Below are 26,479 nucleotides of genomic sequence, written 5' to 3' on the forward strand. Positions count from 1 at the left end.
TCAATTAAGCAGATTGTCGAGGCCCATTCGCGAATCGCGCTCTGCGGTCTGAGTCTCAATCTTCAATGGTTGTGTGCGGACCTCCTCTGGGGGGCTAATCCACGACTGCGTTAGCGCTGCAGTGTGTTGGCGCCAGCTGGGGAGTTCGGGCATCCATCGGGGTTTTTGAGTCATGTCGTGGATGGTGTCAACCGCCTTGGCCCCTTGGTAGCTGGTAGCATAGGTCTCGTCTGCACTGTTCAGCGACGAAACACTTTGGCGCCGCATGTGGTAGTGCTGGCGCATGTCGATAGGAAGAGGCAGGAGTTGTGGGGAGGCGGCAGTGCGGGGCGAAGCAGAAGAGATCGAGTTGTTATCCGAGACCAACGAAGGAGCATTGGAAGTTTCCGAGAATGCAGGCGAGGTCAAAGGAGTCTCGATGGGACGGTTGATGGAAGGAAGAGTGTAGATGGGCGAGAGTTGCTTAGGAGTGTTGATGGTCGAGTAGGAAGACGAGGTGGAAGAGAAGCGTCGGCTGAGGGGGCTGCTGTTGATGGTCGAAGCCCGTGGGTATGGTGCCTCGATGCGGCCGCTGTAGGATGTGCGAGAGAAGGAAGTGGTGGCGGTAGCAGAGGACGAAAGACCCCTCCGCTTGCGGTTCATGCTGCCATTCCACCAGTTCTTGACGGCGTTGTCGCTGCGGTTGCCCAGTCGGCGGGCAATCTCAGCCCAACGCTTACCCATGTCGGTCACCATGCGTTCAATTAACAACCCCTCTTCAGCGGAAATGGGCTCGCGGTTGAGAGAAGGTTTGAGGTTCTGGTGGAAACGCTCCCGACATTGCTTGGGAGACCGGTAATGCATGTGTTGCGAGATGCGCACCCAGTTGTTGGGGCCTTGTTCGCGCACCAACTGGACAAGCAACTGGTCCTCCTCGGGAACCCAAGGACCTCGACGGTGAGTCTGAGCCATTATGTGTGTGTGTGTGTGTGTGTGTGTGTGTGTGTGTGTGGTATAGTAGATGAGGCTATTGAGGTGGTTGAATGGTTGTGGTTGAGGAATAGGTCTGACGGAGTGTTAGACTTGAGTCAAGAAGAATGAAAAATGAAGATTGATGGATGATGAGAAGAGACAGAAGTGCGAGACAAGAGAAAGTTAAATAAGAAAACCCGTTTACCAAAAGGTACAGGGCGGGGGAAATAATTGTGGGAACTGTGAAAAGAAAGTTCGGATCTGACTTGACTTACAGATAGACGACAGGGACCGGTGCAGGCGCGTCTCAATAGGGAAAAAAGAAGAAAATAAATAAAATAATAAAATAAAATAAATAATATATTCAAAAAAGCAATAACCCGATTGAGGGATGGATCGATAAATTGAACTGATTTGATTTGAGATGATTTGACTGGTGACGGCGATGACCGAAATTATTTATGCGAATGATCAACTTGTAAAAAAAAAAAAAAAAAAAAAATGAAAAAGGGAGGAAACACAGGAAGAAAAGCAATGGCCAGCGTAACCGAGGACTTGGGAATCAATCGAAGATCGCGCCGCTACCGTCCGGTAGATATACGATGGGGCCAGTCAGGAGGGACTGACGACAGCAAGCAGGATTAGTCGCTGGTAGTGGTAAGTTGTATCGCATCCCGAGAAATTGACCAGGGAGACGGGTCCAAAAAAAATAAAAAGAAAAAAAAATAAAAAATTGAATAGGGTTCCACTGTGCACCACGCTATATGAAGGAAGATCCGATCCAAGATCTCGGAGCTGACAGTTCGGAGTGATACTGTATGTACGTACGTCGTATTGTATGTATGATATGGTGTATGTTACCATGTTACCGGTGGGGATATCCCTTATCGATTCACCAGAATAGACCAGGTGACCATCAACCTTTGTTAGTCAGATAGTTTAATCATGCGCGATGCCATCCAGAGTACATATTTTCTAGACTCTGGCCTCCTTCTCGTCTAGGAAAGTTGTACCCTGAATATACTCCTTACTAGGTGCACTGGGGTACTACGGTATGTGGGATAGTGGAGTGGATTCGTATCTTAAAAAAGCACCAAAACACACTATCGGTGGAAAAACTTGTTATACAGTATCTGGTTTGAGTATAACACTCGCCAGATCGTGGGGAGATTTGCCACTAACGATTTTACCACGGGTCTGATATAGGGGGGAACCGCGCTGGATTCAGACCGGTCGTGTGGCAGATTGATTGATGTGGAGGCTATTGATTCAATTGTCGAGAGAACCAGGTTTACGGGTCAGATCGTGCTTGCCAGACAGGGGTAATACTCGGTCACCATTATGTAGCGATACACTACTCTATGTATTCAGCTACTAGGAATGGTGTGGGTAAAAAATAAATAATAAAAATAAAAGTTACACAAGTCGACTATGCAATCCAACCATAAACCAACCAAAACCAACCAGCGGGATCCATCGGGGTCCAGAGTGGCCCATGCTGGTAAAGTTCAAGCCCTGACAGGACAACGGGAGCGACAAAAACGGCCCTCCTGGTGGTGGTCAATTCGTGGATGTCAAATTCGGTTTACCATGGAAAGGAGAAGCCAATAAACCCATTACCATGCGTGTGCATGAGTCGTGGGAGTAAAAAGAAGGCCCATTCTAGACAAAATAAATAGAACACACTATTACGGAGTACGGAGTACGACATACCGAAATCTTCAGCGGGAGTATCTGAAGAATGACAGATCAGTTACGCATTGTTCTGGTAATATTTCAATCAACATTTGATCTAGTATCATCAGCCAGCCGCAATTTATGTCATTTTCAGGAGAGGTGAAGAAGCCCCAAAGAAGGAGAAGGAAGATGAGGCTGTAAATTTTTATTAATTTATTTTTTTTCTTCAGATCGGTATGGACCCACTAGCCCATGGGCCGTTGGGGTACTGCACGATATGATTCGTCCAGAAGCGATTTGGAATTTGGAATCCTTAAAGTTTTGGGTACTTCCCAGAAACGGCTACGATCGACGTGGGGATTCCGTATAGATCAAGGAAAGATACGGCATACGGTTGACTTGCGTACATAGCGTACAACAAGGACAGACTACTTTAGAATACAAGGCATTTTAGACTAAAATGGGGGTTCATGGTATGAGCGCAAGCGAGATCAGACCCGCCTTATCTTACTCTATACAGAAAGTAGCATACATAGTTACGAATACATACCAGGATGTTGGGACACAACCCATACTCCATATTGCACATGATGAATATTCAGCCAGCCTCACCACGCTTGACCGTTTCTTTCACCCCCCTTGAGACCCATTATGGTTCTCTATTGTCATCGTGTGATTATTATTTTTTTTCATTTCCAGGTGCCTGGACCGCTATCCATCTGGAACATGATCGAAGATTGATAGGTCACAGATCATCCTTTTTTCTTTTTATCTGTTCTATTGGTAACCCAGTCACTATACGAGTCATCTTGGTGTGGCTATCGTCGCATAATTCCTAAACTGTCTGTACATCTCCCATACAGCGGGGGTTACGGTGAGTACTGTGCATACTCCGTAGTTGACTAACTCGGTTCACGGCGATGGCATGGGCCTAGACTACGTGCACGATTGGATTTGAATTGACAGTAAACGCTTGACGAGGATTGACCACTCCATTTCCGTAGCTTTGCTGTCAAAATGTCACGTCAATAGCTTCGAAGTCTATTACTTGCCGTAGAGGTTGTATGCTCTGTATTTTCTGTATGCTCTACCGTCCGTCCTTTGGGCGGTCACGGCGATCCTCGATCCAGGACACTGATTGGTAGATCTCTGACCACCGAAGAACTGCCATGAAAAGCCCATGGTCAATCATTAGGGGTTATTCCGTATGGGGTATTCAAGATGTGCCCCTCCATCTTATCCCACCCCATTCCTTCCATCCATCCCGTCTTCAATTCATAATCCCAATCCCGGACCCCTGCTAGTTCCAGTTCCAGGATGTCTGCTGGACAGGTACTAGTGTATACGAATTAGCGCAGTATTGCACACAGTGACGAATTTCAACTGAGATGATGACAATTATGCATGATCCTTGTTTGGTACAGAGTATCGTGTGCTGAAATCCGTGCGTCAACGGGTTTTCCAAAAATTTTCGGGTCCCGCTATCGGGCTAAATGAATAGTGCGATAAACTAAAATTGTCAACAACTGAGCTACTCCAGACCGAGCTTGAGCGAGAGAACACTTAATAAAAAATTAATTAAAATTGTCGTACGGCACGGAAAAATCAGTGCGGGAATCGATGCTGTCACTATGGGTATCCCACAGCATTCTTAGTCTTCTCTGAACGTACTCCATAAAGTATATTAATTCTTCCGCCAATGGGCTTGGCGTGTTTCCCGGTTTGGTTGATCCCAGCTGCGCCGCAGAAGGATCTAGCGACTCCACTAGAACCGTTGAATGATACGTACTCCTACACTGTGTGCACATACAGGAGAAATCTTGGTCTTGGGCTTGGGCTTAATTGCTTATTCCTCTATGCCCAACACTATTAACAGCATAGGCACATGAGTACTCATGTACATACACGAGTCATGTACAAGACCACGTAGTCCAACAGTAAACGTACAGCACAGCAAGGATACCCTACCAAGTCCACGTTGAAAAAGGACACATACATCAAGGCCCCTGATCGGTCGCATGCTAAACCGCACCTCCATCGCCCCAACATACTCGCTACGATATATTAATGATGATGGAAAGACTCCGGATAGAGTAGTGGGACTAATGTCACGAACCTCCCCGACAGACACGGCCCCTGATTGGCCTAGTGATTAAGGTATTTGGAATTCATGACCTCCAAAAACAGAAAGTGATAGACGGGACCGGTGCGCTGATCGAGTCGTTGTCTGTTAGCCTGTCATTATGTATTCCAACTGTCCTACGTTTTGGATGGAGCAATTTGCCGATTGTTGTTACGTTTTAGTTGGCCTGTTTCATGTCCCGCGTGGACATGTCATGTCTGTCAAATGCCAGGCCAAGACACCAACTGTCCCGTCTGTAACTGCTATTTCGGAGTATATACGGAGTAACAGATGCACACAGATATACAATCCATCCGAGAATAGCTTGTGCGTTACCGAATGGGGTATCCGAATGATTTTCTACTTTATTAATTCTCCTATGATGCTATGTGACAATAGTATCAGTACAAAAAGCACTGAAGATTCAATAAATCGATTTTTATTTTTGCTTTCGTTCTTCGTCTCAAGGCCCAGATGGAAAAAGATCCCGATCCCGGCACAACGCCATGATCCTCGCACCCACCCCCATGGTACGAACCCATGTATCCGTATCTGTTTTTTATCCCGAATACAATACAATACGTACTGTGTCATATAGCGCAATCGCCGAATAAAGCCGCATTATGTCATTCGCCCGCGTTTAACTACTACAAGCTAGTGACTGGATCTGAGCAACGAGGAGTCGATATTGGGAACAATGCACCTGTGTCAGAGGGGGTCAAGGCAGAGCGACCAATCACAGGCTCTGGAAGTATTTGAGATAAACCCTTGTTGCCCCGCAGGGTCAGTCCCTGTTTAGCGCTTACGGGCATTGTGGATGACACTCATTTGACAGACATGCTTGTATAGACAGGGTATATCCTATTATGATAACTTGGGTTGTATAACTGCAATTGCACGTTTCTGACTGCTTACTTTGTTTACTATGCTGCTGACACACTGACACTGACAGTGAACGGCACCGCAGACGAAAAAAAAAAAAAAATTAAAAAAAAAAAAAAAAAAAAAAAAAAAAAAAAAATAATAATATATTAAAAAAGAAAGAAAAAGAAAAGTGGATCGAACGGCGCTTTCGCGTGTGTTGGATGTTTCCGGACTGTCGGGCCAGAAGACAGATGGTAGAGGCTCGAGCATACCCGTAGCAGATTTAGTTAGCAGCCATGATAATCAAAACCCCTATGCTATTACAAGAGAACTCTGTATGGAGCACAGTAACCATTACGTGGACCCCACGACTGATGCACATCAACAAACTTGACACGCACCAGTTGTATCAGACTGAAATCTCCTTATTCCAGCTATGCGGACCCCCCCAACAAAGAGAGTCTCCTTGTTGTAGCAACTATAGAGCATGTTTCCGTATGTGCCACCTTACTCCTGTACCTCGCGCGGGGCTCCGAGGATTTGGCCTCCGCTCTCGTAAACGGTGCATTTTTGCTTATGCTTATGCCTGTACAAGGCGGAGTATGTAACAATCTGTCATCGCCCTTTATGCTGTTCAACCAACCTCTCGTGCATCTGTGTACTATGTACATATCCATGACAGTTGTCGGGGTTCAATATGTATCCCGTCGGGGACCTTGAAACCGGGTGGTGCCCGAGGGTTCTCCACGGGCTATGGTCCGTCCGTTTCCCTATTTCGGGTATAGCTTGGTGAATGGTAATAACGCCTTAATTTGTTGTGTTAATGTGTTAATTCTCAAGGTAAGGTGTGACTGCACTACTTTGGACTTGCTCCATAAACTACTACTTCCTTAATCTATTAGTGCTATTATTATCCATTAGCAACTAGTACATTGTTTTCCGTCAACCTCTGCGATAACTCTTTCCCAAAGCTATTGCTATGTTTTCCGGGCACCGGTCTCCAATCTTAGTCTCTAGAGATATTTCGAATCCCCAGCCTTGGCTTGAAACATGCCCCATCGAACGCGCACAACAGCCTCATGCCAATCGCAGATCGCTCCATCTTGCGACCGAACTATTGAGTTTATTGTGGGGTAGACCCACCTCATACATCCAGATCTGGTATTCAATTCGATATCTGTGATTACTCCGTACAGGACACTTCTCTACCACAGCCGAACGTTGCAAAGCACCCACATGCTGTACTCTGATACGCCGTATTCTCCGTACCCCCGTACACGGTGGTTTCTACCTATTAACGTCCGTGCAAGATTAGACGGATATCCCGCTGTCAGGCGAGTTTATTCGGCGTTGTTCGGTGCGTGTGCGTGGTTTCTCCTGGATTCCATTAACTGTCTCTGGGCATTCTTCAGGCGAATGGTGCGAGTCAGCCAGCCAAAAAAAATAAATAAAAAGCAAAAAGAAAGTATCTTCACGATTAGATGCATCACTATCTACAGATCCAATCTAGAACAAAATAAGTTCCAATCTTCACAAAAAGAAAACAAAGAAAGAAAAAAAAACTCAATCAGTCCCAACTACCAGGTTCAGATCTCGAAACTATTCCCGTCCGGGGCTGAAGAGCGTGCACGACTCAGCAAGGCGAGTCAGCAAAAAGGAATATCCCTTACTCCACGCCCTAACTAGCAAAACTCAATAATGGGAATTCCTTTTGCCCCTTCCAGAATCGGTTTAGAAGTGCGAGGTGCAAAGTGAACCCAATTCGTGCATGGGTTGTGCCGCGGAACTTTTCTCAACCTCCATCATCGTCATCATGCCCCCTTTCAATCGAGGAAAGTAGTAGACTCCGATTGTCCGCCGCGTGACCGTTAGAAAGCGTGGTTGTCTTCTCCGTATCCCAATTCATCGCTTCGGGTACTCCGACGGACTCAATTTTGGTCTTTCCGTTTTCAGTGTTTGTGGCTGGTGGCACATTGTTTGTGGCTTTGTTGTGGCGCGGCTGAGTTATTTCCTTTTTGGAATGGGCACTATTATACGAGCAAACTTGCATCTAAGCGATGTTCAGCTGAACAAGGGGGATTCGTAAACGTCATTGCTGTAAATATTGAACGCGTAGTTGTATTGGTCTGGACTCATTCCTAAAAGCAATATGTACTAATCAGTCGGTGTGTGGCTCGATCGTGATCGAGAGGTCATTGTGGGAGTGGCTTGCTGGCTAGATAGCGTGATAGTGCTCGAACTACCAGAAGTATAGTATACTGCATGGTTCTCTATCGAGCATGCAGTACATCACAATAGGTATCATAGCCAAACTAATCAGCCACCGAAATCTCCACGTGTGTGTAAACATATATATGACTTCGCTTCGGGCAATTGAATGACGAGGTTTCATTTTCGTAGTGTTACGGACGAAGTTGTAGCCGTCGGTAGTGATATGACTGTAAACGGTGCTAGAATGGCGACTGACGCCATCGCCGTCTTCGCTTGTTCCTACAGTCCCAAACGAGCCCAATTAAAATCCCAAGTAAGCCAATTGTACAGACCAGTAGGACTCATTTCGGAGGATCTAGGCCCAACGTCCCATGCCCAGTCAGATAGTTCCACCAACTCCTGGAGAGCTGAGCACTCTTTACTGTTCTATTCATCGCCCCGACGCACGAACCCCTAAGGATTCGAAATCAAAGACTGCTCAATATAAGAGCCAATCGGCTCGAAACCAACCAGTGACGGCATTGTACTCCCCGAGTAGAGAATGTCGTGTTTATCGCATTAGAAATACGGGAATTGCCCGCAGCATCGATGTTGCTTAAGACACCGTGAAAGAATATGGTATCTCTCGTAAGCCAGATCTCTCCAGATACTGTCTAAATGTTGGCCCTAGGCCTATCAAGATTAGTGTATATCCCAACATAACAGATAGAGATATTCGTATCTAGGATGAACACATCAAACGAATGGAATCCTTCAACTGTCTGTGTTGAGATTTTTTTGCTGGAAAAGCTTTCATGCCTTTCTCCTGCTAACTAGGCAAGTTGTTTCGGGCGCTTGGAAACATATTAGACACGGGTTTTGCGCTCCGCTTGGACTCGAGCCTTTGCTCACTGTTTCTTCTGATATCCCTTTTCTAGGGCATTGCATCATTCGCTATATAGGTTATCGACTCCATGAATCCAAAGAGCCTTCTGTTGGATCCATTCGATACACACAAGACAGAACGTCTGACACAATATCATGTGTCCTCTTCAAAGAACGCAGATGATTCACTGATAGCTACCAGAGCCTCCTCACTGGTGTACTAACTCTACACACTGAAGACTGTCTTGGACATTGACACACCGGGTGCTTGTGGATATTCCACGGTTCCGGCCTGGCCTTTTTCCAAATTGGTGAAATTCCATGAATGGTATCTGCCCTCATTGTGAGCATGATGTCGATATTGTAGCCTGGCTCAAGTCACTGACGCCGGGTTTTGCCCACATGAATCGCGGACTGCACTGGTATTACGGAGTCGCAGCCCCTGAGCGTTCACTCTGATGTCGATCGTAGGGCCGTTGGAGATTGGAGATCCGGTTCGGCCAACCCTTGGACCTAAACGCGGATGTAATAATTGTCTCCACGGGCGGTTGAATTGATGTGGTCGACGAGTTCGGGAAAGTTTTGTTCAAATAAGATACAAAGTGAAGGATTCCATCACTGCAGAATAACAAAACAAAGTAAGCACCATACAACATGGTATCCTGTTGCACCGTGTTAAGTCATGTTGTATTAAAGCAGTGGATACAGGGACTAACAGGATTTCCAGCATACATTGGTAAAGTTTTTTATTGTTAGGTGACCATCTCCCTCAGAGTCGGCTCCTTTGTGTTGTATTGGCGAACCAAATCACTTTAGAGACGTAAAAAGGCAACCCCAGAAAACTGGTTGTCCTATTCAAGGTCGCGGCGTGTTCCACAGACACTGACAGGAACCTCCTCTCTGATTTCTTCCTTCGTCAACTCCATCAGTGATAGAGCGGGTAACTCAAGACTCAAAGCTACCTGCTCCTCTGACTTTATTTGCATTCGGCTGATCCTGCGTTCTTCAAACATGCACCGTATGCTTGTGGATCACCATATGGGTTACCAGGTCGCCGTGATACCGGTAGTTAAATTTCGAGTTCAAAGAGCCGCTGTACAGAGGAGTATGCTGACATTTTAAGACGTGTAACTGTCGAGGATTATTCAGATTTTTACCCAATCGACCAACGTAAGGCGTAGGTAGACAAAAAAGTTGACTCGTGACCCCATGTCAAAATTCAGAAAAATCCTTCCTTTCTCGAGCGGTGTGTACCTCGAGGGCCAGGTCTCGAGAGACGCTGGCTGGATGATAACCGAAGTCCAGAAAGTCTTGGATTCTTCCGTTACTGTCAAGTCTGTTTGGGAACGAAAGGCAGCCTTTTGTTCTATCGAAACGAATATAGCAATGCCGGAAACCTTCGATAGACGCATGCTGAAAAAGCAATGTTTGACAGGGCCATCACTGATAGCGCTGTAGATGCTGGATAATTGCTATTGCAAGTGAATTATTCTGTGAGTCCGAGTTTATCGCCAACAATGCAACAATGTAAATTCCTCCTACATAGTTGAACTTATTGTCATATCAATACCATCGACTCGCGGATAGCAGTGTTTGTTTCATCCAGTACATAGATAGATGCTTTTGAGAAACCGTGAAGCAGGAGGTCATTCAGCTCTAATAGCATCTCATTATTTCCAAACCAATCACATAGCGGAGGTATCAGGTATCGTCATGGACGTGGCTCATGGACTTTGTTTCAAAGCAATGTGATGGCTGCTTCGATTGCTTGGAGTCGAATGAGAGAAAGCACCCAGGATGATTAGATTCTTATAACATTCACTTCTAGACGTGGCCCGCTCTTATGATGTGAAAGAAGGCATAGAAGTGATGATTGTCGGCGTTAAAAGTCACTCCGCACGCGCTTTTCCTAATCAGGCGGTCTGAAAGGCGAGCCGCAGAGTTCGCGACCAACACCCGGTCACAACTCATTCACTTTCTCACCTCTTTTACAGCTTTACATTTGATTATTTTACTGGATAGCATATTGCTTTTTCATATCCTCAAGTCTACTTCGACGCTCTCTACGACGCAGATTCTCCACCATGGAGGTCGCCGAACAAGCAACAAATGGCACCGCTCCGGCCAACACAGACATGGACATTGATATGGATCTCGATCTTGGACCCCTTCCAGAACCTGAGCCAATTGAAGATGTGAGTGCGCATGATGCGAAAATGACGCCGTTCTAGTCGAGCTTCTCTAACTGGCCGCGTCTGCTAGGAACCCGAGACGACAACATCATTCGGCCATGACGGTGCCTTCGATGCTCAGACGATAGAAACACAATACGAAAAAGTTCACATCCGAGGCGTCGACGACCTAACGACGGGTGACATTAGACAATTCGCCATTGACCACTTCACTACCGAACAGCCTACCCGCGTCGAATGGATCGATGACACGTCCGCGAATATCGTCTACTCGTCGTCGGAGATCGGTCTCCAGGCGCTGGCTGCCCTTACACAAGTTGGTGAGGATGAGGATACGTCTGCGGTACCTCTGCGTCTGCGCTCAGCTAAGCTTCTCTCATCGCACCCCGACTCTGTCCTCCAGGTGAGAGCAGCGGTGAAAACGGATCGGAAGAAGCCTCGTGCGCACGAAGCGAGTCGGTTCTATCTTATGCACCCCGAGCATGACCCCCGCGAGAGGCTGCGAACGGAACTCTCAGAAAGGAGGCGTCAAGGCGGGGACTCCGGTGATGGCGATTATAGGCGGAGACGGTTCGACGGTCGGGAGCTTCAACGACGGCGGGACCGTGATAATGACGAGCCTATAAGTGCGGACATGTATGACGATTCTGGTGCAGGTGCAGGTGATACTGGGCGGAGGCGTGGAGGGCGCGAACTGTTCCCCGATGAAGGGGGTTCCTCGGGCCGTCTTCGAAACCGCAGTGCATCCCCCGGCCGAGACACCCTGGAGAGTGACCGACTGCTATCGGGTCGGTCTGAACGGCGGTTCAGGGAGCGATCTCCCCGTCGGAGCGGAGCGAAGGAACTTTTCCCAACCAAGTTAAAATCGAACGAACGCGAGCTTTTCCCGAATAAAACCACAGACAGTTATATTAAGAAAGAATTATTCCCAAGCAAAGTCAGCAACCATCGCCGGAAGGACGCTATCGATGCCGCGGACGAGACGCTGTCGAGCAGAATCTCAGCTCCGGTTGGTGATTCACGGAACAGGGGTGTTGAGCTCTTCCCTGGGTCTTCCAACAACGGTGGTGTCAACATTCGTGGGACAGCTCAAGACGAAGGCTTCTCAATTCGTGGATCCTCTAATGGTCTGTCGATAAAGGGTAAAGGAGCATCGGTCAAGGAGTTATTCCCGTCTACGTACAGCTCGAACTCCGGGAAGGAGCTATTTTCGAACAGAATCGAAGGGCGAGGAGGTCCAAGACGGAGGGCAGAGGACATGTTTGGTTGAACAATTCGATATGTGGCATGGCATGGTTGGAGTTATTCATAAAAACGTAGATAATGATGTTGATAATCTCTACTTTTATTGCTAAGAAAAGATACCTAAATCGATATCCAGCGTGGTTTTGCTTCAATCTATTTCAATTGATCCAGTAACGTGATTGGACCAGCCGACCTATGGCCGGAATTCCCTAAACCGGGATCAAGAACACTTGACACCAACCGCAACAATGGCTACAACATCCCAACCAGCCTCCTTGGCTAGTATTATAGTCGCCCGCTTTCTACGGTCGAACAACTATAACGATACCCTGGACACTTTCATCCGTGAAGGGGGTCTATCCGCAGACGTGGGGCAAACCGACAGCGGAAGTAGCAACTGGACCATTGAAGGCGTACTCGAGGAGAAGAAAGCATTCGACAAGAGCGTCAATTTCGAACGATACAACGAGGATGAGAAGAAAGATGTATGGACTGTCCCAGGTATGTCTTTCCATTCTTCCAAAAACAGATAACTAACTGCATCAGCACCATCAAAACCAACAATCATTCAAACACCAACGTCGTCAAATCTCCTTGCTGCATCCGTTGAGCAATGGCAACAACACCCAAATGACAAGCCATCACCTCACCTAGTTGCCACAGGCGCAGACAGACAGCTCCATTTCTTCAAAACAGCCGAGGGAAATGAACCTGTCAAGGCCTTTGCTGGCCACTCCGACTCGCCAATTCTGTCTTACGTATCTGTCCGCAATGGCAGATATATCTTCATGACCAATATGTCCGGCCAGCTTGTCTTGCAGTGCGGGGAAGATGTCCTGGGGAAGAGGAAGGATCATGCGAAATATGCGGTTAAGGTTGTTGCGCATGAGGATCCTTCGGGGAGGGTGTTGGTTGCTACGGCGGGATGGGACTCGAAGATTTGCGTTTATAAGTTCGATTTCCCAGTTGAAAGTGAAGGGGAAGACGTGATGCTAGACGAGCCCATTGCGTACATAAACCTGGACACTAACCCGGAGACTATGCTGTTCGTTAAGCATGTTGATCTGGGGCATACGATGCTGCTCGTTTCGAGACGAGATTCGACGCATCTGTATTACTATCAGGTTGATACTACCGGGCAGAATACACCATATGAATGCAGATTACTCGGAAAACAGAATCTGGCTCCTCATTCCAACGCCTGGATCACCTTCTCCCCATCCAGTCTAGCCCTGCATCCACACGACCCTGGCCTCCTGGCAGTCGCAACGTCATCTCTCCCGCACATGAAAGTGATCTTCGTGCGCCTCCTCTTCCCATCAGCAGAGAGCTTCAACCCAGAAACCGAACCTCAACCAACCCCAGAACCCATAACCCAAGCTACGCAAGCATTCGAAGCCCTAGCACTCCAGAACCGCGAAGACGCGGCTATCCTGATCCAGGCGAATACATTCGCGCCGCAAACTGCGTACTCGACGCCGCAGGTTCTGTGGAGGCCAGATGGGTCTGGGGTTTGGATTAATGGGGATGATGGGGTGGTGAGGGGGGTTGAGGCGCGGACGGGGAAGGTTGTGGGTATGTTGAAGATGGGGCATGATGTTGGGTGTAAGGTGAGGACTATCTGGGCGGGATGGGTTGAGGTTGAGGGTGTTAGAGAGGAATGGGTTGTTACTGGTGGGTTTGATAAGAAGCTTATTGTTTGGAAGGGGTGATTCTGGTAATGGCAATTGATTTATTCCTAATAATCCAGGCTATACAGTCTACAGATGTCGCCTTTCATCCATGCACCCCGGGCCACTGAGTAGACAAAGGGTATTTGGTGATTTGAGGCATGTCTTATCTCGGCACGTTAGATAATCCTTCAACATTCGCGCATTGAAATGACGCGGTGTTGTACACACATATGCCTGGTTCTAGAACTGTAAAAAACCAAGAAACCAACGAAGAAAACCGGTTCTTTGTTGACAGTAGGAAGCGATTCTACCTGACTGTAGAAAAAGGGTGGACTACCCCTTCAAAAGCCGTGGCATCGAGACAAAAATAATGAATTTATTTAACCGTCATCGCGCGAAACCAGCCAGGCTATTCGACATGACGTTGACGTGTTTTGTTGTCATCGCACGTTAAAATGACCAACCCAAGTAGCTCTCCATTATTTTATACCCGTTTATGCGACCTCGCGCTTGCCCTCCTTGCGCTCCTTCTGTGGGGTTGTTAGCTGATTTTCTCGGAAATTGTATCGGGGTATTGCGAATCGGTTCAACGTACAAGAGCCTTCATAGTGCCGTGGAGAGCGTAACGGTGGTTGCGGCGGAACTTGGGGTCGACACCCTTGAGCGAGGGGTAACGCTGGGTCTTAGGCTTCTTGATACTGTTGTTGAAGGTGATATCAGCGGGTTGTTCTGGTATTGTGTCGTCTGATTTTCTTCGAAAGAAGCGTATTGCATGTAGACATTGGTCTGAGGTCATCCCCAAGGATTCCCCAACATCCAATCCCAACATCATAGCCCCCTTCCATTCCCAGAAAACTCATCCTCAAAAACAAAAAGTATATACGCACCCGTTACGGTGAGCCTTCTGGCTGTTGTGGTGCTGCGATGCGTTCTTGGACTCTGCACAAAAAAGGACATCAAGTCAGCGCTTCCGCCTCAAAAACTCGCATTGTCGAGAAATTCCCGTAACAGCATTTCGATATAAGATAATCCAAGTAGGGTCGCACGTACTGGCCATTTTGACGGAGTATGTCGCAACGAGGAGAGTGGACGTTGAATTGGCGGATTGTCAAAGAGGTTCTCCGTCAACTGTGCAAAAGGTCCGACGACCCAAGTCCGGCTCGGCTAGGGCTGCCCGTTGTGTGGGATTTCGCTTACGGGAGGCTTCGGCGGGCAGGAAGGGCCAGTTATGCAATATGAATAGTATACATATTATATGGCGTGCTCTCTACAACTCTGGTTATTCTTCTAGATAAGATATATTTACGCTCTGTTAGATTCTCCTTTCCTTTTGTTCTCCTTGCGTTATTTGTTCTGTCTCTGCTGTTGTACTCCGTACCATTACGGATTGCGGGACAATGTTGACTAAGCATATCTGGACCATGACCCATGGCATTGTTGTTATCTTCGATATGCACTAATAAAGTACATGGGATAGTTGCTGATTTACTGTAGTAGACGATACTGAGTTGAATATTTATACAGTAGGCCTATATAATATAGGGAAGACAAAAGGGAGTTGTTAGATCACAAGTCCCGATTCATGGACGTTCTAAGTCACGTGATATCAAATTGCGTCACGTGAATCATCGATGCGACATTAATGATAGGACCAAATTGAGCCAACAATCGTGGTGTCTGTAGGCGGAAACATACTGCCGTAATTGTCCTTATGTCCAGGGCATTTGAATTGATTATGCGCCTCTCCCTCGAGGGCAGCGTCCGCTCTATAGACCAGGCAGTGGGTGCAATATCGTACGTTGTTACCGTATCTTAGGCTTACTTTCAAAATATTTGTATCACATTATAGTCATTCGTATTTCAAAGACCCCGGAATTCTGTAAATATTGTGGGAAAATGATATATATTGAAGTGATGCCGATGTTCGCAAAGCCGTTCCGCAACACGTGATCACAGAGCCGCTAGGGAACAACCGGCATCCGACCCTCGCGACTTTCACCTCAACCCAGCTTCACGAGGGACAACTTCACCACCCCGCGCTTCCGTCCATTACAAGATGAACTCCTTCCGTTTTGCTCGCTCTGCCCTCCGGGCCCGCCCCTCCGTCTTCAGCATGCCTGTCCAGCGCAGAGGCTACGCTGAGGCTGTGTCGGACAAGATCAAGCTTTCCCTGACCCTCCCTCACCAGGTACGACTCCGGATCAATTGGACGGCTTACCAGACCCCCTGATTGTTCCTTTACTGATAAATGCGATAATAGACCATCTTCAACTCGACCGGCGTGTATGTCAATCTTGCGTCCTGCCCCGATCCGAGCGTTCCATGTTTTTTCGGTGTCCCCACATCTCCGACCTGAAGATGCATACTGATGAATCTTTCCGACGAAACAGTGTCCAGGTCAACATCCCCGCCGAATCTGGTGAGATGGGTGTCCTTGCCAACCACGTTCCCTCCATTGAGCAGCTTAAGCCCGGTCTCGTTGAGGTTATGGAGGAGGGCGGCGCCAGCAAGAAGTTCTTCCGTATGTCCGACATTCAAGTTTTCGACCTTGGTTTGCGATAAGATAGATTCGAATGCGTCGCGGCCAGGTTCTTGAAATTTACCCAGGGCTAACACTTGTCGCTACTCTAGTCTCCGGTGGTTTCGCTGTTGTCCAGCCCGAATCCCAGCTGAGCATCAACGCCGTCGAGGGTTACCCTCTCGAGGCCTTCAGCGCTGACGTAAGTTTCTACATTCGTCCACTGTCAATTAGTAATAGGACCATGCTGATTACGCATTTAAATGCAGTCTGTCCGCGCTCAGGTCGCTGAGGCCCAGAAGGTTGCCGGTGGTAACGGCAGCGAGCAGGACATTGCTGAAGCCAAGATTGAGCTGGAGGTAAGATCATTCTTTGGGCACGTCACTTTGAATCGAATGTATGCTGACGGCCTTGCTAGGTTCTGGAGACCTTGCAGTCTTTCCTGAAATAGATGTTTGATGTACATATCCAGCAGCTTCGACTATGAATTTGTAGAACTATATCAATTCTCTTAAGAGGCTACTCTAATTGAATTGTGCCACGTCCACTAATCTTTTGCTTTCTGTACCTTTGTACGGATTCTTGGTTTTCTGACATTCCACGGTTGCGCCTTCCCAACATGGTGCACTGGATGCTACTTTCCCTCAATCTTCCGTTCTCCCATTTATCCTCCTAACAATTGATAGATCCACCAGACGAAACCACCAATTCCATCTTCTTACGTTCTTAACGTTTTTATTAACTCACTGGAATAAAACAGGTCGTCAGTCAAACAATGAATCCACGATTATCTCCATCAAGTCCGTTCTCGCCTACCCGGCCTTCGAGACTGATCCTACACCAATGCTCTCTGAGCGAAGCTCAAACGCAACTTCGAGTGTCCCCCGGGAAATTACGACTCTACGCATCAGAAACAGGCAACAACGCAGAAAAGAACGAGCACAATGAAACGGACAAATATCGAACTTCTAGCAATACCTACAACACCCCACACAAAGCACCTGGTCTCTCCATCAGCAAATGCTTCTCTCACGATGCGAATGAACAATCAAGTGCTCGTAGCACACCATCACCTGCTAGCAGCCCTACGAATCGCTTCTGGTCTGACCTCGGTTCATGGCAAGATAGGGATAAAGTTGCTTCAGAGACAACAAGCAACCTGAAGCCAGTCTGGTTAGAGGAAGACAGCTACGACAGTCACAGCCTCAACAGCATTCCAGAATTATGGAAGCCGCCAAAGCCACGAAAACCGTCGTTTCTCACTTCTTCCGGCTCGGCTGTTTTTGATAATACGCCAAATCCTTCCGAGAATGCCCAGTACCCTACATACACTAGCCTGGGCGGGGAGAAGGACCAGCAGGATACGAAATCATCATTTCATGGTCCGCAATTCTCGTTGTCTTCCGGCGTTTATAAACCTAGCAAAATCTGTTTGAATGTTAATCATGCGAGAAGGAAGCAATGGAATACCAAGAATGAGATGTATCGAGGACAAGCAAGAAAGATTATTTGGCGTCCTTCGCTACGACCTGCTCTGTATCGTGCTCCTGCAGAGACTTACCAGCTACCGGTTGATGATCCGGAAAGACCTTTTCCAATGCCTATACCTACAATGGACAAGTTGCCGCTTCATTGGGAGAGTTTAAAGTATCGGTCATTAGATGGTCAAGAGATGGACAGGAGTGATAAGCGTGATGAGAATTTGACTCTACATCTCAGTAAGAAGGTTTTCGAACTTGCCTTGGTTACTTTCTCGCTAGATGAGTTTGAGCATTCTGGTCAAACGTCGGAGTCTAACTCTCTGTTTCGAGTGGGGTTTCGGTTGTCGGTATCACCACTCAATGCAAATTCTCCAATTAATGAGCGAGGGGTCATTGACGATGCTGTCAATCTATTACGGCTGAGTTTTGCTGTACCGGCATTATTGCTACGCGCCATCTCCTTAATTGTCATTACCGCCCAGAGTCTGAGATCTTCGAAAGTCCTCACAACAATTGTCAGATTCATCACGGCACTTTTGATTTTGTTTGTTATCACGATCGTATGGATGTGTGACAAGGTTCGTTTAGGCACGGTTTCCGGGTGGAAGGCAATCCGGAAAATTGATGGTTTTGACACGAAGTGACAAGGTGAGGTTTATATACAGTTATATCGCGAGATTATTCTACGGCTCTTCGTATGAGGCTCTGGTGGACTAGAACAATGCTGCATTAAATCGAGATTATAGACTTCAGAAAAAATGATATATTCATTACTATATTCCATACATTCATCTTTGCCCACCAGGGCATATGGCAGAAATGTTATAACAGGAAGCAGACAATAAAAACACGAGACATGAACGTTCGAGGTCATAAGGAAAACACGCCAGTTAACAAAGGAAAAACAAAAAGAAATCATCATCATCCCATATGTTCAAGTTCAGTCCATCATGAAGAACAAGTGCCGCATGGTCATTCCATAACAAGGAAACTCGGGTAAGATTCAGAAACAAAAGCACCAACCTGGAAAGCGAAAAGAGATACTTGTTACTTCCAATCAAGTAAAGTCCACACTATTCTGTCTCCTAGCCCTTTCAGCCCGTCTCCGCCGGCGATTATTCGCATAATCCCCACTAGCCTCCGTCCCCGTAAACGTCCCTGGACCCGGCGACGCATAACTCCCCGACCCATACGGCAGCGTCGAAGGAGGATGAGACTGATGCATCGGCGGCGGCGGCGGAGGCGCCATACCACTCATCCGAGAAGGATGCGGCGCATACGAAGAAGGCGGGATACTCGTGCTCGGAGCGATTGAGTGTGTGTTTTCAGCGGCTGCCCTTGCAGCAGCTTGTTGTCGCTCCATTTCTTCTTGTTGTTGACGTTCGATTTCCTCGACGCGGCGCCAAGTGTTGTTGGAGCCGCCTTCGTTGCCGGAGAGGGAGCTTGCGCTTTGGTTGCGGCGCCGGGAGGTGCGCCGTTCTTTGCGGCGGGATTCGCGATTTGCCGCGGCTTCTTCTTCGGTGAGGCGCCGGAGGGTGACGTGGCGGCCATCGCTGGGGATTTTCAATTCCACGGAGACTGGGGGGGAGGAGTGGTCGTCGCGGTGTCGGCTGTTACTGTTGCTGTTGCTGCGGCGGCGGCGGCGGCGGCCTGGGATAGGGATTGGGGCGGCGCCGGGCTCGGAGTCGTAGCCGGTTGTTTCGGAGGGCATGTCGTGGTGGTGGCTTGGTGGTGCGGGCGGGAGATCGGAGTGTTGGCCGTCGTATGTGTTGCGGCGAGGAGGGCGTCCTGAGATTAAAGATTCCTCGTGCGGCGGTCTTGTTACATCGGACGTGACGTCGGTTGCGGTGTAGGAGCCGTCTCTTCTGTGTTGGGGATCAGTGTAGCGGCGTCGGTTGCTGTTTGCTCGCGCGAGTCTGTCTTCTTCCATTTCTTGTCGGCGCATTTCTTCAAGACGGCGTTGGTCATTGTTCTTGCGGCCGCCAAAGAGGTTCTTGAGTGCTCCTAGGGCTCCGGCTCCGAATAAAGCATTACGGCCTGTGTTTGGACGGTCCTGGTCGTGATCGGTCAGATAGGTACTGTTGTAGTAGGATGAGCCAGGGCTCTGTGGTCGACTCGGGGGTCTGCTTGGTGGTCGATAGAGAGGCGTTCGATGAGTTGGTTCTGGTCGTCGGCCATCTTCCATTCTGCTCATCGTTTCCTCGGTCATGCTATCACTTCGAGTGTGCGCTCGACTATATGTTCCCGACTCGGTGTCGTCGTCACCACGACTGCGTCTCCTGTCAAAGAGCTTTTTGGCGAGGAAGCCGGCACCCCCAATAGCGCCTAGCTCGAGTAGCTTCTTGCCCCAGCCGCCGCCACCATCACCACGGCGCGATTCTTCATCAGAGTATTTCTCGTCCATATACGATGTATGGGAGTCATCATAATCGTGCAGTCTGTCTTGATGCTGTGAGCGTCTCCGGAACAACTGAGCAAGACCAGCGCCTGCTGCTCCTAATGCTGCCATTCGACCAATGTTGCCGCCGTGGTGGTGTTCCTCAGAGGCCGAAGGTCCGGAGACATAGCTTGCTCGACTATCGTATTCGCTTGTCATTGGATAACCTTCGGTATCGTATAGGTAGGACAACACAAAGAATGCGACGAAAAGCGTGAAGACTGCGATTGCGAACAAGATGAAGAACACTTTCGGCGAACCGTATAAGGTGAGACCCAATGGTATTTGGACGATACCCAGGATAGCAAGAATACGGCCAACCCAACGATGGATCTAGTGCGCAAGATCAGTAAAAAGAACATAACGGCGTAGGGACAAGCACTTACAACCAGCTTAAAGGGAACATGATATCTCTTCTTGTTTCTCTCGATTCTATGCACCAGATAACCCCACATAACCTGGAAGATGACAAGCACGTAAATTGCCAATCCAATGCCATGGTGAGGATTCGACAAGCTCCGTTCAGGTCCGACGGCAAACCAGCCGAGCACAAACACAATGGTACTCATGAACAAAGTCAACACTTGACACCACACATGCAATTTAAAAGCCCAGTATGGGTTCCATCGCGAATAGTATCGTATTATCAAAACGGATGCGGGAACGAGGCCGAGAAAGGCGATCGTCGCAAGAACACCATGGGCGCATATCATCGTACGGTAATTAGGCATATCACGGAATCGATTTCCCATGCCTATCACAGTCAGTCATATATGCCTGTCATCTAAAAATTTGGCATGTACCCACCATTATACTGCATGGTTTCAAAATTCAGACCCATTAAATTGGGAAGAAGAAACGTATCCCGACCCGAGTCCCATGTTCCATCACCAACGTGTAAAGTATTCGAGGAGTATGTACTGCTCCCGGGAGCAGACATCTCCGGGTTAGGCGACATATTGCCCTTTTATCAATTGTGGCTTTCCCTAGCACAGACACGCGATCTTGATAACTGGAATGTTGAAATCTGAAGGAGATCTATGCGATCCCCACCTCCGAAGAATGCACCATGCGGTGACAAGAAACGGGGCGGATCGATCTGGTATGCACACTCCAGTAGCTAGCCGATGGCAAATACCGATGCGGAGGATAAGAGACGGCGAACTCGAAGGACGTAACTGACGAAACGAGTGCCCTAAGCGCCGGTGATCGAGACGGAACAAGCGGGGGGTGAGACGGAGGTGATGAGTTGTCAAGATATACCAGGAACCGTCCGAATAGCAATGGTTCTTCAAAGGCAGCAAAAAAAAAAAAAAAAAAGGTTGAATAAACAACGAGAGATCGCGATGACCGAAGAAAAAAGAGGAGGCTGAGACCAACACGTAAAGCCGCCAGGGACACTCAGATCGGCACATCAACTGTTTTCCATTTGGGGTTTAGCGCGCAAACACATATCCAGGACAACCAGCCGCTGACTCAGATTTTGCTGTCCCACACCGCCTGTTGTTTTGAGCTTATTGCGTGCTTATCTTATCAGTCCCAATTTGGCAACGCGTGATAACGCATCAATCCACGATATTGATACCGACATCGTCCCTTCTTCTTGTTCTTCTACTTATTCTGCCTTCACTTTATTCTCGACTAGAAGAGGAGTGAGTTAGTACACCAAAATGACCTCCCAACTCGAAACCTTCACAAAGGCCCTATCCCGGTACGTTCCGTCCCGTCCCTACTTTGCGAATGTAACTGATAAGCAAATAAAGTCTTCTAGGATGGATATAGTACGCTCTCAGACCAGTTCTCAAACAGCTCGCACTCACCATGGATTAACAGTATGCTCTGCTGGTCCGCGTCCTTCTACCCCCAGCCAATCGACAACTACCGTCGTCGCTCAACTGTCGGTCTAGCCATCGACTTTCCCACCGTTAATGTCCTGGGCTTCGTCTGCTACGCTATATACACACTCACCTTCCTTTACTCCCCCGTGATCCGCGGTCAATATGCAGCCCGGCACCCGCAGTCTGAAGAGCCGACTGTGCGGGTTAACGACTTGGCTTTTGCGGTGCATGCCGTTGTTCTGAGTTCGTTGTTGTATTCGCAGTTCTTTCCGAAGATATGGGGGTTCAAGGTTTCGAGGCATCAGAAGGCGAGTAAGCCGGTTAAGGGTATTTTCTGGGGGTGTTTGGTCGCTGTGGGTGTTGCTGTTGGTATTGTTCTCCTTGCGAGTCCGGATGGGGGGTATGATCCCCGCTCTTGGGCTTGGATTGATGTGGTGAGTACTACATACCCTCGTACATTCCTATTGGCAGAGAAAAACATGAGTACTCGATAGTACTCAAAAGTACTAAACATAAACAGATGTACACCTTCTCCTACGTGAAATTACTCATAACAATCGTCAAATACGTACCCCAGGCATGGCTTAATTACAAACGCAAGTCCACAGACGGGTGGAGGATCGAAATGATTCTATTGGACTTCACCGGTGGCGTGCTCTCTTTCATCCAGCTGTTGCTCGACTCGAGCTTTGCGCAGGACTGGAGCGGCGTCACAGGCAACCCCGCCAAGCTCCTGTTGTCCAACGTGTCAATTGTTTTTGATTTGCTGTTCATGGTACAACATTACGTTCTGTACAGGGACGTGGATACGAAGAATCGGCGGAGGGATCCTGATCTGATTACTCCACTTTTGTCGGAGCCGGGTCAATTGTCGAGGAGTGCTCATATTTGATCGCTCTGTGGTCATTACGTTTGTTTTAGATGAAATCTTTTGGATCTTGATAGACAAGTAGTTGGCCATTGGTTACTGGTCACTCGTGCTACTTATAGGCAGAGACAAGTCTACGATTATCATTGGAGAAACGTACCTTTCCAATCCGTGTATGCAGGGAAAGAATATGGATAGAAATAAAGTGCGCAAGACAGACAAAGGCAACGACAGAAAACATGACGCCCATAGGCCTCGAATCAACAGACCTTTTAAATCCCACGCTGAATCCAGTATAAAAGCAGAAGCAGCACGTAGCAGTAGCAGTATATAACAAAACGATTGAAAATAAAACCTCATATCATAACTCTTGTGTCGTTGGTATCATTAAACGGGGGATGAATCATGGTTCATAAATCCATATGCAAATATACATCGATACCCATCGAAGATAACCGCGTCATTCCCGGCCGTGCCGAGAAAGTTATCTTCATGGAAGTCGGCAGTGATGCATCGCAATGCATGATTAATATAAGCAATTCATGTCATGGAGCTTAATTATTTGCCCGACGACGACGTCCTCGGCCGCTGCCTTCGGGTCGTTGCATTAAGACCCGTCTTAATTCGGGGTCATCTTTGTCCTTATCAACATGGTGAACTCGGACGTGTCTATTCTTCAGTTAGCTACGATTCAATCTCATTGCGGCAGGAGAACTTACCTTTGGAGATTATCAGGTCGTGGATACTTGCGCTGCTGATCCGGGCAGAATGGACATATATACCCGGGGGAGTTATGCACTAGCCCGTGCCGAATCATTTCATTTTTGCGTTTGAACCCTTTACCACCAGGGCCCCTGACACATCCCTCAACTGGGCAATAGTGGGGACGGTCTTGCGAATGTACATTCGCATGAGAACTGTTTGGACAAGAAATTGGTAAGCGAGCTTGGCCATATTCGTAGCAGTACCGAAAACTTACTTCAACAGATACTGAGTTTGAAAAGGCAGGGCATTGCATCCAGGATGGTGGCACTTGAAACTGCCAGTAGCGACCCCATTCAAAGGCGTATTTGCATCACCGTACGGCCTGTCATATGACCCAACAGTAGGTGGGTCTGTGGGCGTTGGGTAGCATGTTACGGGGCTCTTCGCAGTGTGTGTCGGTACATCATAAGGAGAAGTCACATAGTGTATATTGGACTTGTGCGGAGGAGGCCTTGGGCAGGGTGGATGCGACACAGGCGAGGGTACTGTCGATATATCTTTGGAGCTTGCGGGTGACCAATGTGAATAAGGACTAAGAGGAACTTGAGGAGGCCCCGGAAGCTGATGTTCACGCGAAACATCTACACGTGGAGACGGGCCATTGGTGACCGGATGAAGCGAGTAAGAAGGTGCTCCACTGGCATTGACCCGAGGTTCCTTTGCTGGGACGCCCGGCAGTTCGCCCAAAGCAGATTGCAGAGGCGGTAGGCTTGGTTGGTTCTCTGGTGACTTCGGAAGCGCTGAAGGTGATTGATGAATAGAGGGAAGTAAATCGTGTCTCGGAGTCTCCGAAGGCTGTAACATGGAGTACGCTTTCAGTTCGAGTGGCGTTCTTGTGGGTCCGACTATTGATGGCACTGGCGGCGGAAGTTGCGGAGGTATCCCTTGCTCACTTTTGATGTCTCGGGTTTGATTGTCTTGCTGGTGGAAATCATACTTGGATGCAATTTCCTTGGGTGCTAGCGGTTCATTTTGCAACAATTGCAGTGCATTTTTAGCAATAATCTTCTGCGGATTGAATCCCTCCTCTGGCGTGATCTCCCGTTTAAATGGGTTACTGAGCTCATAGTCTCTAATATCGGGTCGATTTCCGTCTAATTGACCTATTAGCACGGCACTGCCATGGCTAAAGCCGGGTTCAGAGTGGTTCGGCTGGCTCTTACGGGAACTGTCTGGCGACGTTCCCTTATCATTCCTGACGAATGGAGGCGGCTGCTCATCAACAAGTCCATAGTCGGGTTTTGAAGGCTCCAAACCAGGAGAGCGGCCGCCATCATCAGAATCATATGCGTGGGACATTAAGGCGGTGGTTTCACGCGCATTAGGTGCGCCACCCCTTGGAGCCTCTGCTTGCCTTCCTTCCCCTGTCTCTTCCTTGGCTCTTATCGATCAGATAATGGTGAAATCCCACAGGCCCGTAGCAGATTCTGTCGGAGACCGTAACTCATCAAAGATTGAACGTCACGTCAACTGGGCTGTTTTTCCCAAGTGTCCTGTCTGCCCACGTTAGTTCTCGTTCTCACGCAAGTGAATAATGGAAATGTAGAAAGCACAATCCGCTTAAGGAATCGAACAAGCTGTAAATTCGCTGGGCATTATGACATAAAGGTGGCGTGTATCACGGCAGATGCGAGCTTCGTGGTTTAAAGCCCGAAAGGATTCTAGTGCAGCCCGGAATACGAGTTGAGGGTGGATCAAAGGGTTCTTGGGCAGCCTCAGACATGGCAAAGAACACAGCATTCCACATCATTCCATCCTAACAGCTCAGCTGCCGGTCAAGGGCAAAGGGGCGGGGGGGAAGGAAAGGGAAAAAAAAAAAAAAAAAAAAAAAAAAAGGTGCTCAGCAGGCAGATGGAAGCAAATCACTACGTGAGATAGCGCTGACAACCAAGATCAGGTGATCTAATTGGCAGATTTCTTGGGACTGGCCCTTTTCTCTTGCCCACAAAACACAGAAAAAATCAAGATCGAGAAGGGGAGAAAAGAAGGTTAAACACTCACCTTAAAGTAGAGAAAGTGGGAATCCGTGCGGCTCGAATGGAGCAGAACCGCTTCTCTGGGGAGTCTCGGGATGAGGCTCAACGGGCTATCCGCGTGGTCGCAGATGACGGGTGTTGTGGGAAAGAAAAGGATTAAAGCCCGGGAACAACAACAACCACGGATAAGAATGAATATAAAAAAGGAAGCGGAAGAAATGTGGAGGGGTAATAATAAAGGGCAAAAGAACAGAGATGATGACGGATGGAGAAATAATAATAACAGCCCATCTTTGAAGAATCACCCGCGGAGAGAGAGCGATGAGGCTTAACCCCGGCAGGCGGTCAAGCCATGTCCCCACAGGCAGTTTGTGGTACAGTACTCTGCATACCGAAATTACCTTTTGGCACTGCGTCATCGTTATGCACACGCACCGTGGAAAGTACATATACAGCATTGAGGGACGGTATTTCGATTCATATTCAGAAGCATAAGGATTGTGTCTCAATATTGCTCCAATGTGAGCCTATCGGACTCCTCAAAAAGACCTAGATCGGATCACCTTGGCGCTTTACTGGCAAAGTCACACGCTGGAAATTGTATCCTCTACTCCACCCCCAGAGACCACGCGATCAGAGACTAAGCGATCCCAGGGTAGTACTCGGTACTCCAGGAGGTAATTGAGAGGTTTGATTTATGGCAAGTCTCCTTGGAGTCAGGGATATGATGCCCCTAAGACCAGGCCATCGTCATCTGGTATACAGAGCACGGAGTAACTCAGCGCATACTCATCACA

The 26,479-nt window shown here is 48.1% G+C and overlaps 11 protein-coding genes across 11 annotated transcripts; 5 read left to right on the top strand and 6 right to left on the bottom strand.

The window, feature by feature from the left end:
- Positions 1-951, bottom strand: flbD (putative MYB family conidiophore development protein FlbD; the record flags this gene model as incomplete). Its single annotated transcript, XM_040780275.1, has 1 exon — positions 1-951. One exon carries the CDS (start codon positions 949-951, stop codon positions 1-3), a length of 951 nt encoding a protein of 316 aa, XP_040637273.1.
- A 4,631-nt stretch (positions 952-5,582) lies between these two features.
- On the bottom strand, positions 5,583-6,063 carry EURHEDRAFT_137382 (uncharacterized protein). Its single transcript, XM_040777757.1, has one exon. The coding sequence runs from the start codon at positions 5,882-5,884 to the stop codon at positions 5,615-5,617; it is 270 nt and encodes an 89-aa protein (XP_040637274.1). The 5' UTR covers positions 5,885-6,063; the 3' UTR covers positions 5,583-5,614.
- A 4,761-nt stretch (positions 6,064-10,824) lies between these two features.
- On the top strand, positions 10,825-12,151 carry EURHEDRAFT_459516 (NCBP3 domain-containing protein; the record flags this gene model as incomplete). Its single annotated transcript, XM_040784588.1, has 2 exons — positions 10,825-10,884; positions 10,952-12,151. 2 exons carry the CDS (start codon positions 10,825-10,827, stop codon positions 12,149-12,151), a joined length of 1,260 nt encoding a protein of 419 aa, XP_040637275.1.
- A 223-nt stretch (positions 12,152-12,374) lies between these two features.
- On the top strand, positions 12,375-13,838 carry EURHEDRAFT_404006 (uncharacterized protein; the record flags this gene model as incomplete). Its single annotated transcript, XM_040780276.1, has 2 exons — positions 12,375-12,627; positions 12,673-13,838. 2 exons carry the CDS (start codon positions 12,375-12,377, stop codon positions 13,836-13,838), a joined length of 1,419 nt encoding a protein of 472 aa, XP_040637276.1.
- Positions 13,839-14,243: 405 nt separating this feature from the next.
- EURHEDRAFT_413989 (60S ribosomal eL29 domain-containing protein) lies at positions 14,244-14,902 on the bottom strand. Its single transcript, XM_040782303.1, has one exon. It carries the CDS (start codon positions 14,629-14,631, stop codon positions 14,386-14,388), a length of 246 nt encoding a protein of 81 aa, XP_040637277.1. The 5' UTR covers positions 14,632-14,902; the 3' UTR covers positions 14,244-14,385.
- A 984-nt stretch (positions 14,903-15,886) lies between these two features.
- Positions 15,887-16,863, top strand: EURHEDRAFT_413991 (F1F0 ATP synthase subunit delta). Its single transcript, XM_040782304.1, has 6 exons — positions 15,887-15,987; positions 16,060-16,082; positions 16,190-16,320; positions 16,431-16,519; positions 16,587-16,676; positions 16,736-16,863. The coding sequence occupies exons 1-6, from the start codon at positions 15,913-15,915 to the stop codon at positions 16,766-16,768; spliced, it is 441 nt and encodes a 146-aa protein (XP_040637278.1). The 5' UTR covers positions 15,887-15,912; the 3' UTR covers positions 16,769-16,863.
- Positions 16,757-18,648, top strand: EURHEDRAFT_138686 (uncharacterized protein). Its single transcript, XM_040777764.1, has one exon. It carries the CDS (start codon positions 17,093-17,095, stop codon positions 18,440-18,442), a length of 1,350 nt encoding a protein of 449 aa, XP_040637279.1. The 5' UTR covers positions 16,757-17,092; the 3' UTR covers positions 18,443-18,648.
- Positions 18,649-21,631, bottom strand: EURHEDRAFT_137443 (uncharacterized protein). Its single transcript, XM_040777759.1, has 3 exons — positions 21,043-21,631; positions 20,622-20,989; positions 18,649-20,568 (listed from the first exon to the last, which is right to left on the bottom strand). Exons 1-3 carry the CDS (start codon positions 21,191-21,193, stop codon positions 18,856-18,858), a joined length of 2,232 nt encoding a protein of 743 aa, XP_040637280.1. The 5' UTR covers positions 21,194-21,631; the 3' UTR covers positions 18,649-18,855.
- Positions 21,632-21,905: 274 nt separating this feature from the next.
- On the top strand, positions 21,906-23,398 carry EURHEDRAFT_541297 (putative L-cystine transporter; the record flags this gene model as incomplete). The annotated part of the gene is made up of 4 exons (XM_040787391.1): positions 21,906-21,946; positions 21,999-22,016; positions 22,069-22,507; positions 22,594-23,398. The coding sequence occupies 4 exons, from the start codon at positions 21,906-21,908 to the stop codon at positions 22,963-22,965; spliced, it is 870 nt and encodes a 289-aa protein (XP_040637281.1). The 3' UTR covers positions 22,966-23,398.
- On the bottom strand, positions 23,399-25,144 carry EURHEDRAFT_137440 (uncharacterized protein). Its single transcript, XM_040777758.1, has 3 exons — positions 23,921-25,144; positions 23,661-23,858; positions 23,399-23,610 (listed from the first exon to the last, which is right to left on the bottom strand). The coding sequence occupies exons 1-3, from the start codon at positions 25,003-25,005 to the stop codon at positions 23,496-23,498; spliced, it is 1,398 nt and encodes a 465-aa protein (XP_040637282.1). The 5' UTR covers positions 25,006-25,144; the 3' UTR covers positions 23,399-23,495.
- Positions 25,145-25,391: 247 nt separating this feature from the next.
- EURHEDRAFT_138489 (uncharacterized protein) lies at positions 25,392-26,291 on the bottom strand. Its single transcript, XM_040777762.1, has 2 exons — positions 25,708-26,291; positions 25,392-25,462 (listed from the first exon to the last, which is right to left on the bottom strand). The coding sequence occupies exon 1, from the start codon at positions 26,138-26,140 to the stop codon at positions 25,793-25,795; it is 348 nt and encodes a 115-aa protein (XP_040637283.1). The 5' UTR covers positions 26,141-26,291; the 3' UTR covers positions 25,392-25,462; positions 25,708-25,792.
- Between the last annotated feature and the right edge of the window lie 188 nt (positions 26,292-26,479).

The sequence above is a fragment of the Aspergillus ruber genome, assembly GCF_000600275.1.
Source record: "Aspergillus ruber CBS 135680 unplaced genomic scaffold scaffold00020, whole genome shotgun sequence".
NCBI classification, from domain to species: domain Eukaryota; kingdom Fungi; phylum Ascomycota; class Eurotiomycetes; order Eurotiales; family Aspergillaceae; genus Aspergillus; species Aspergillus ruber.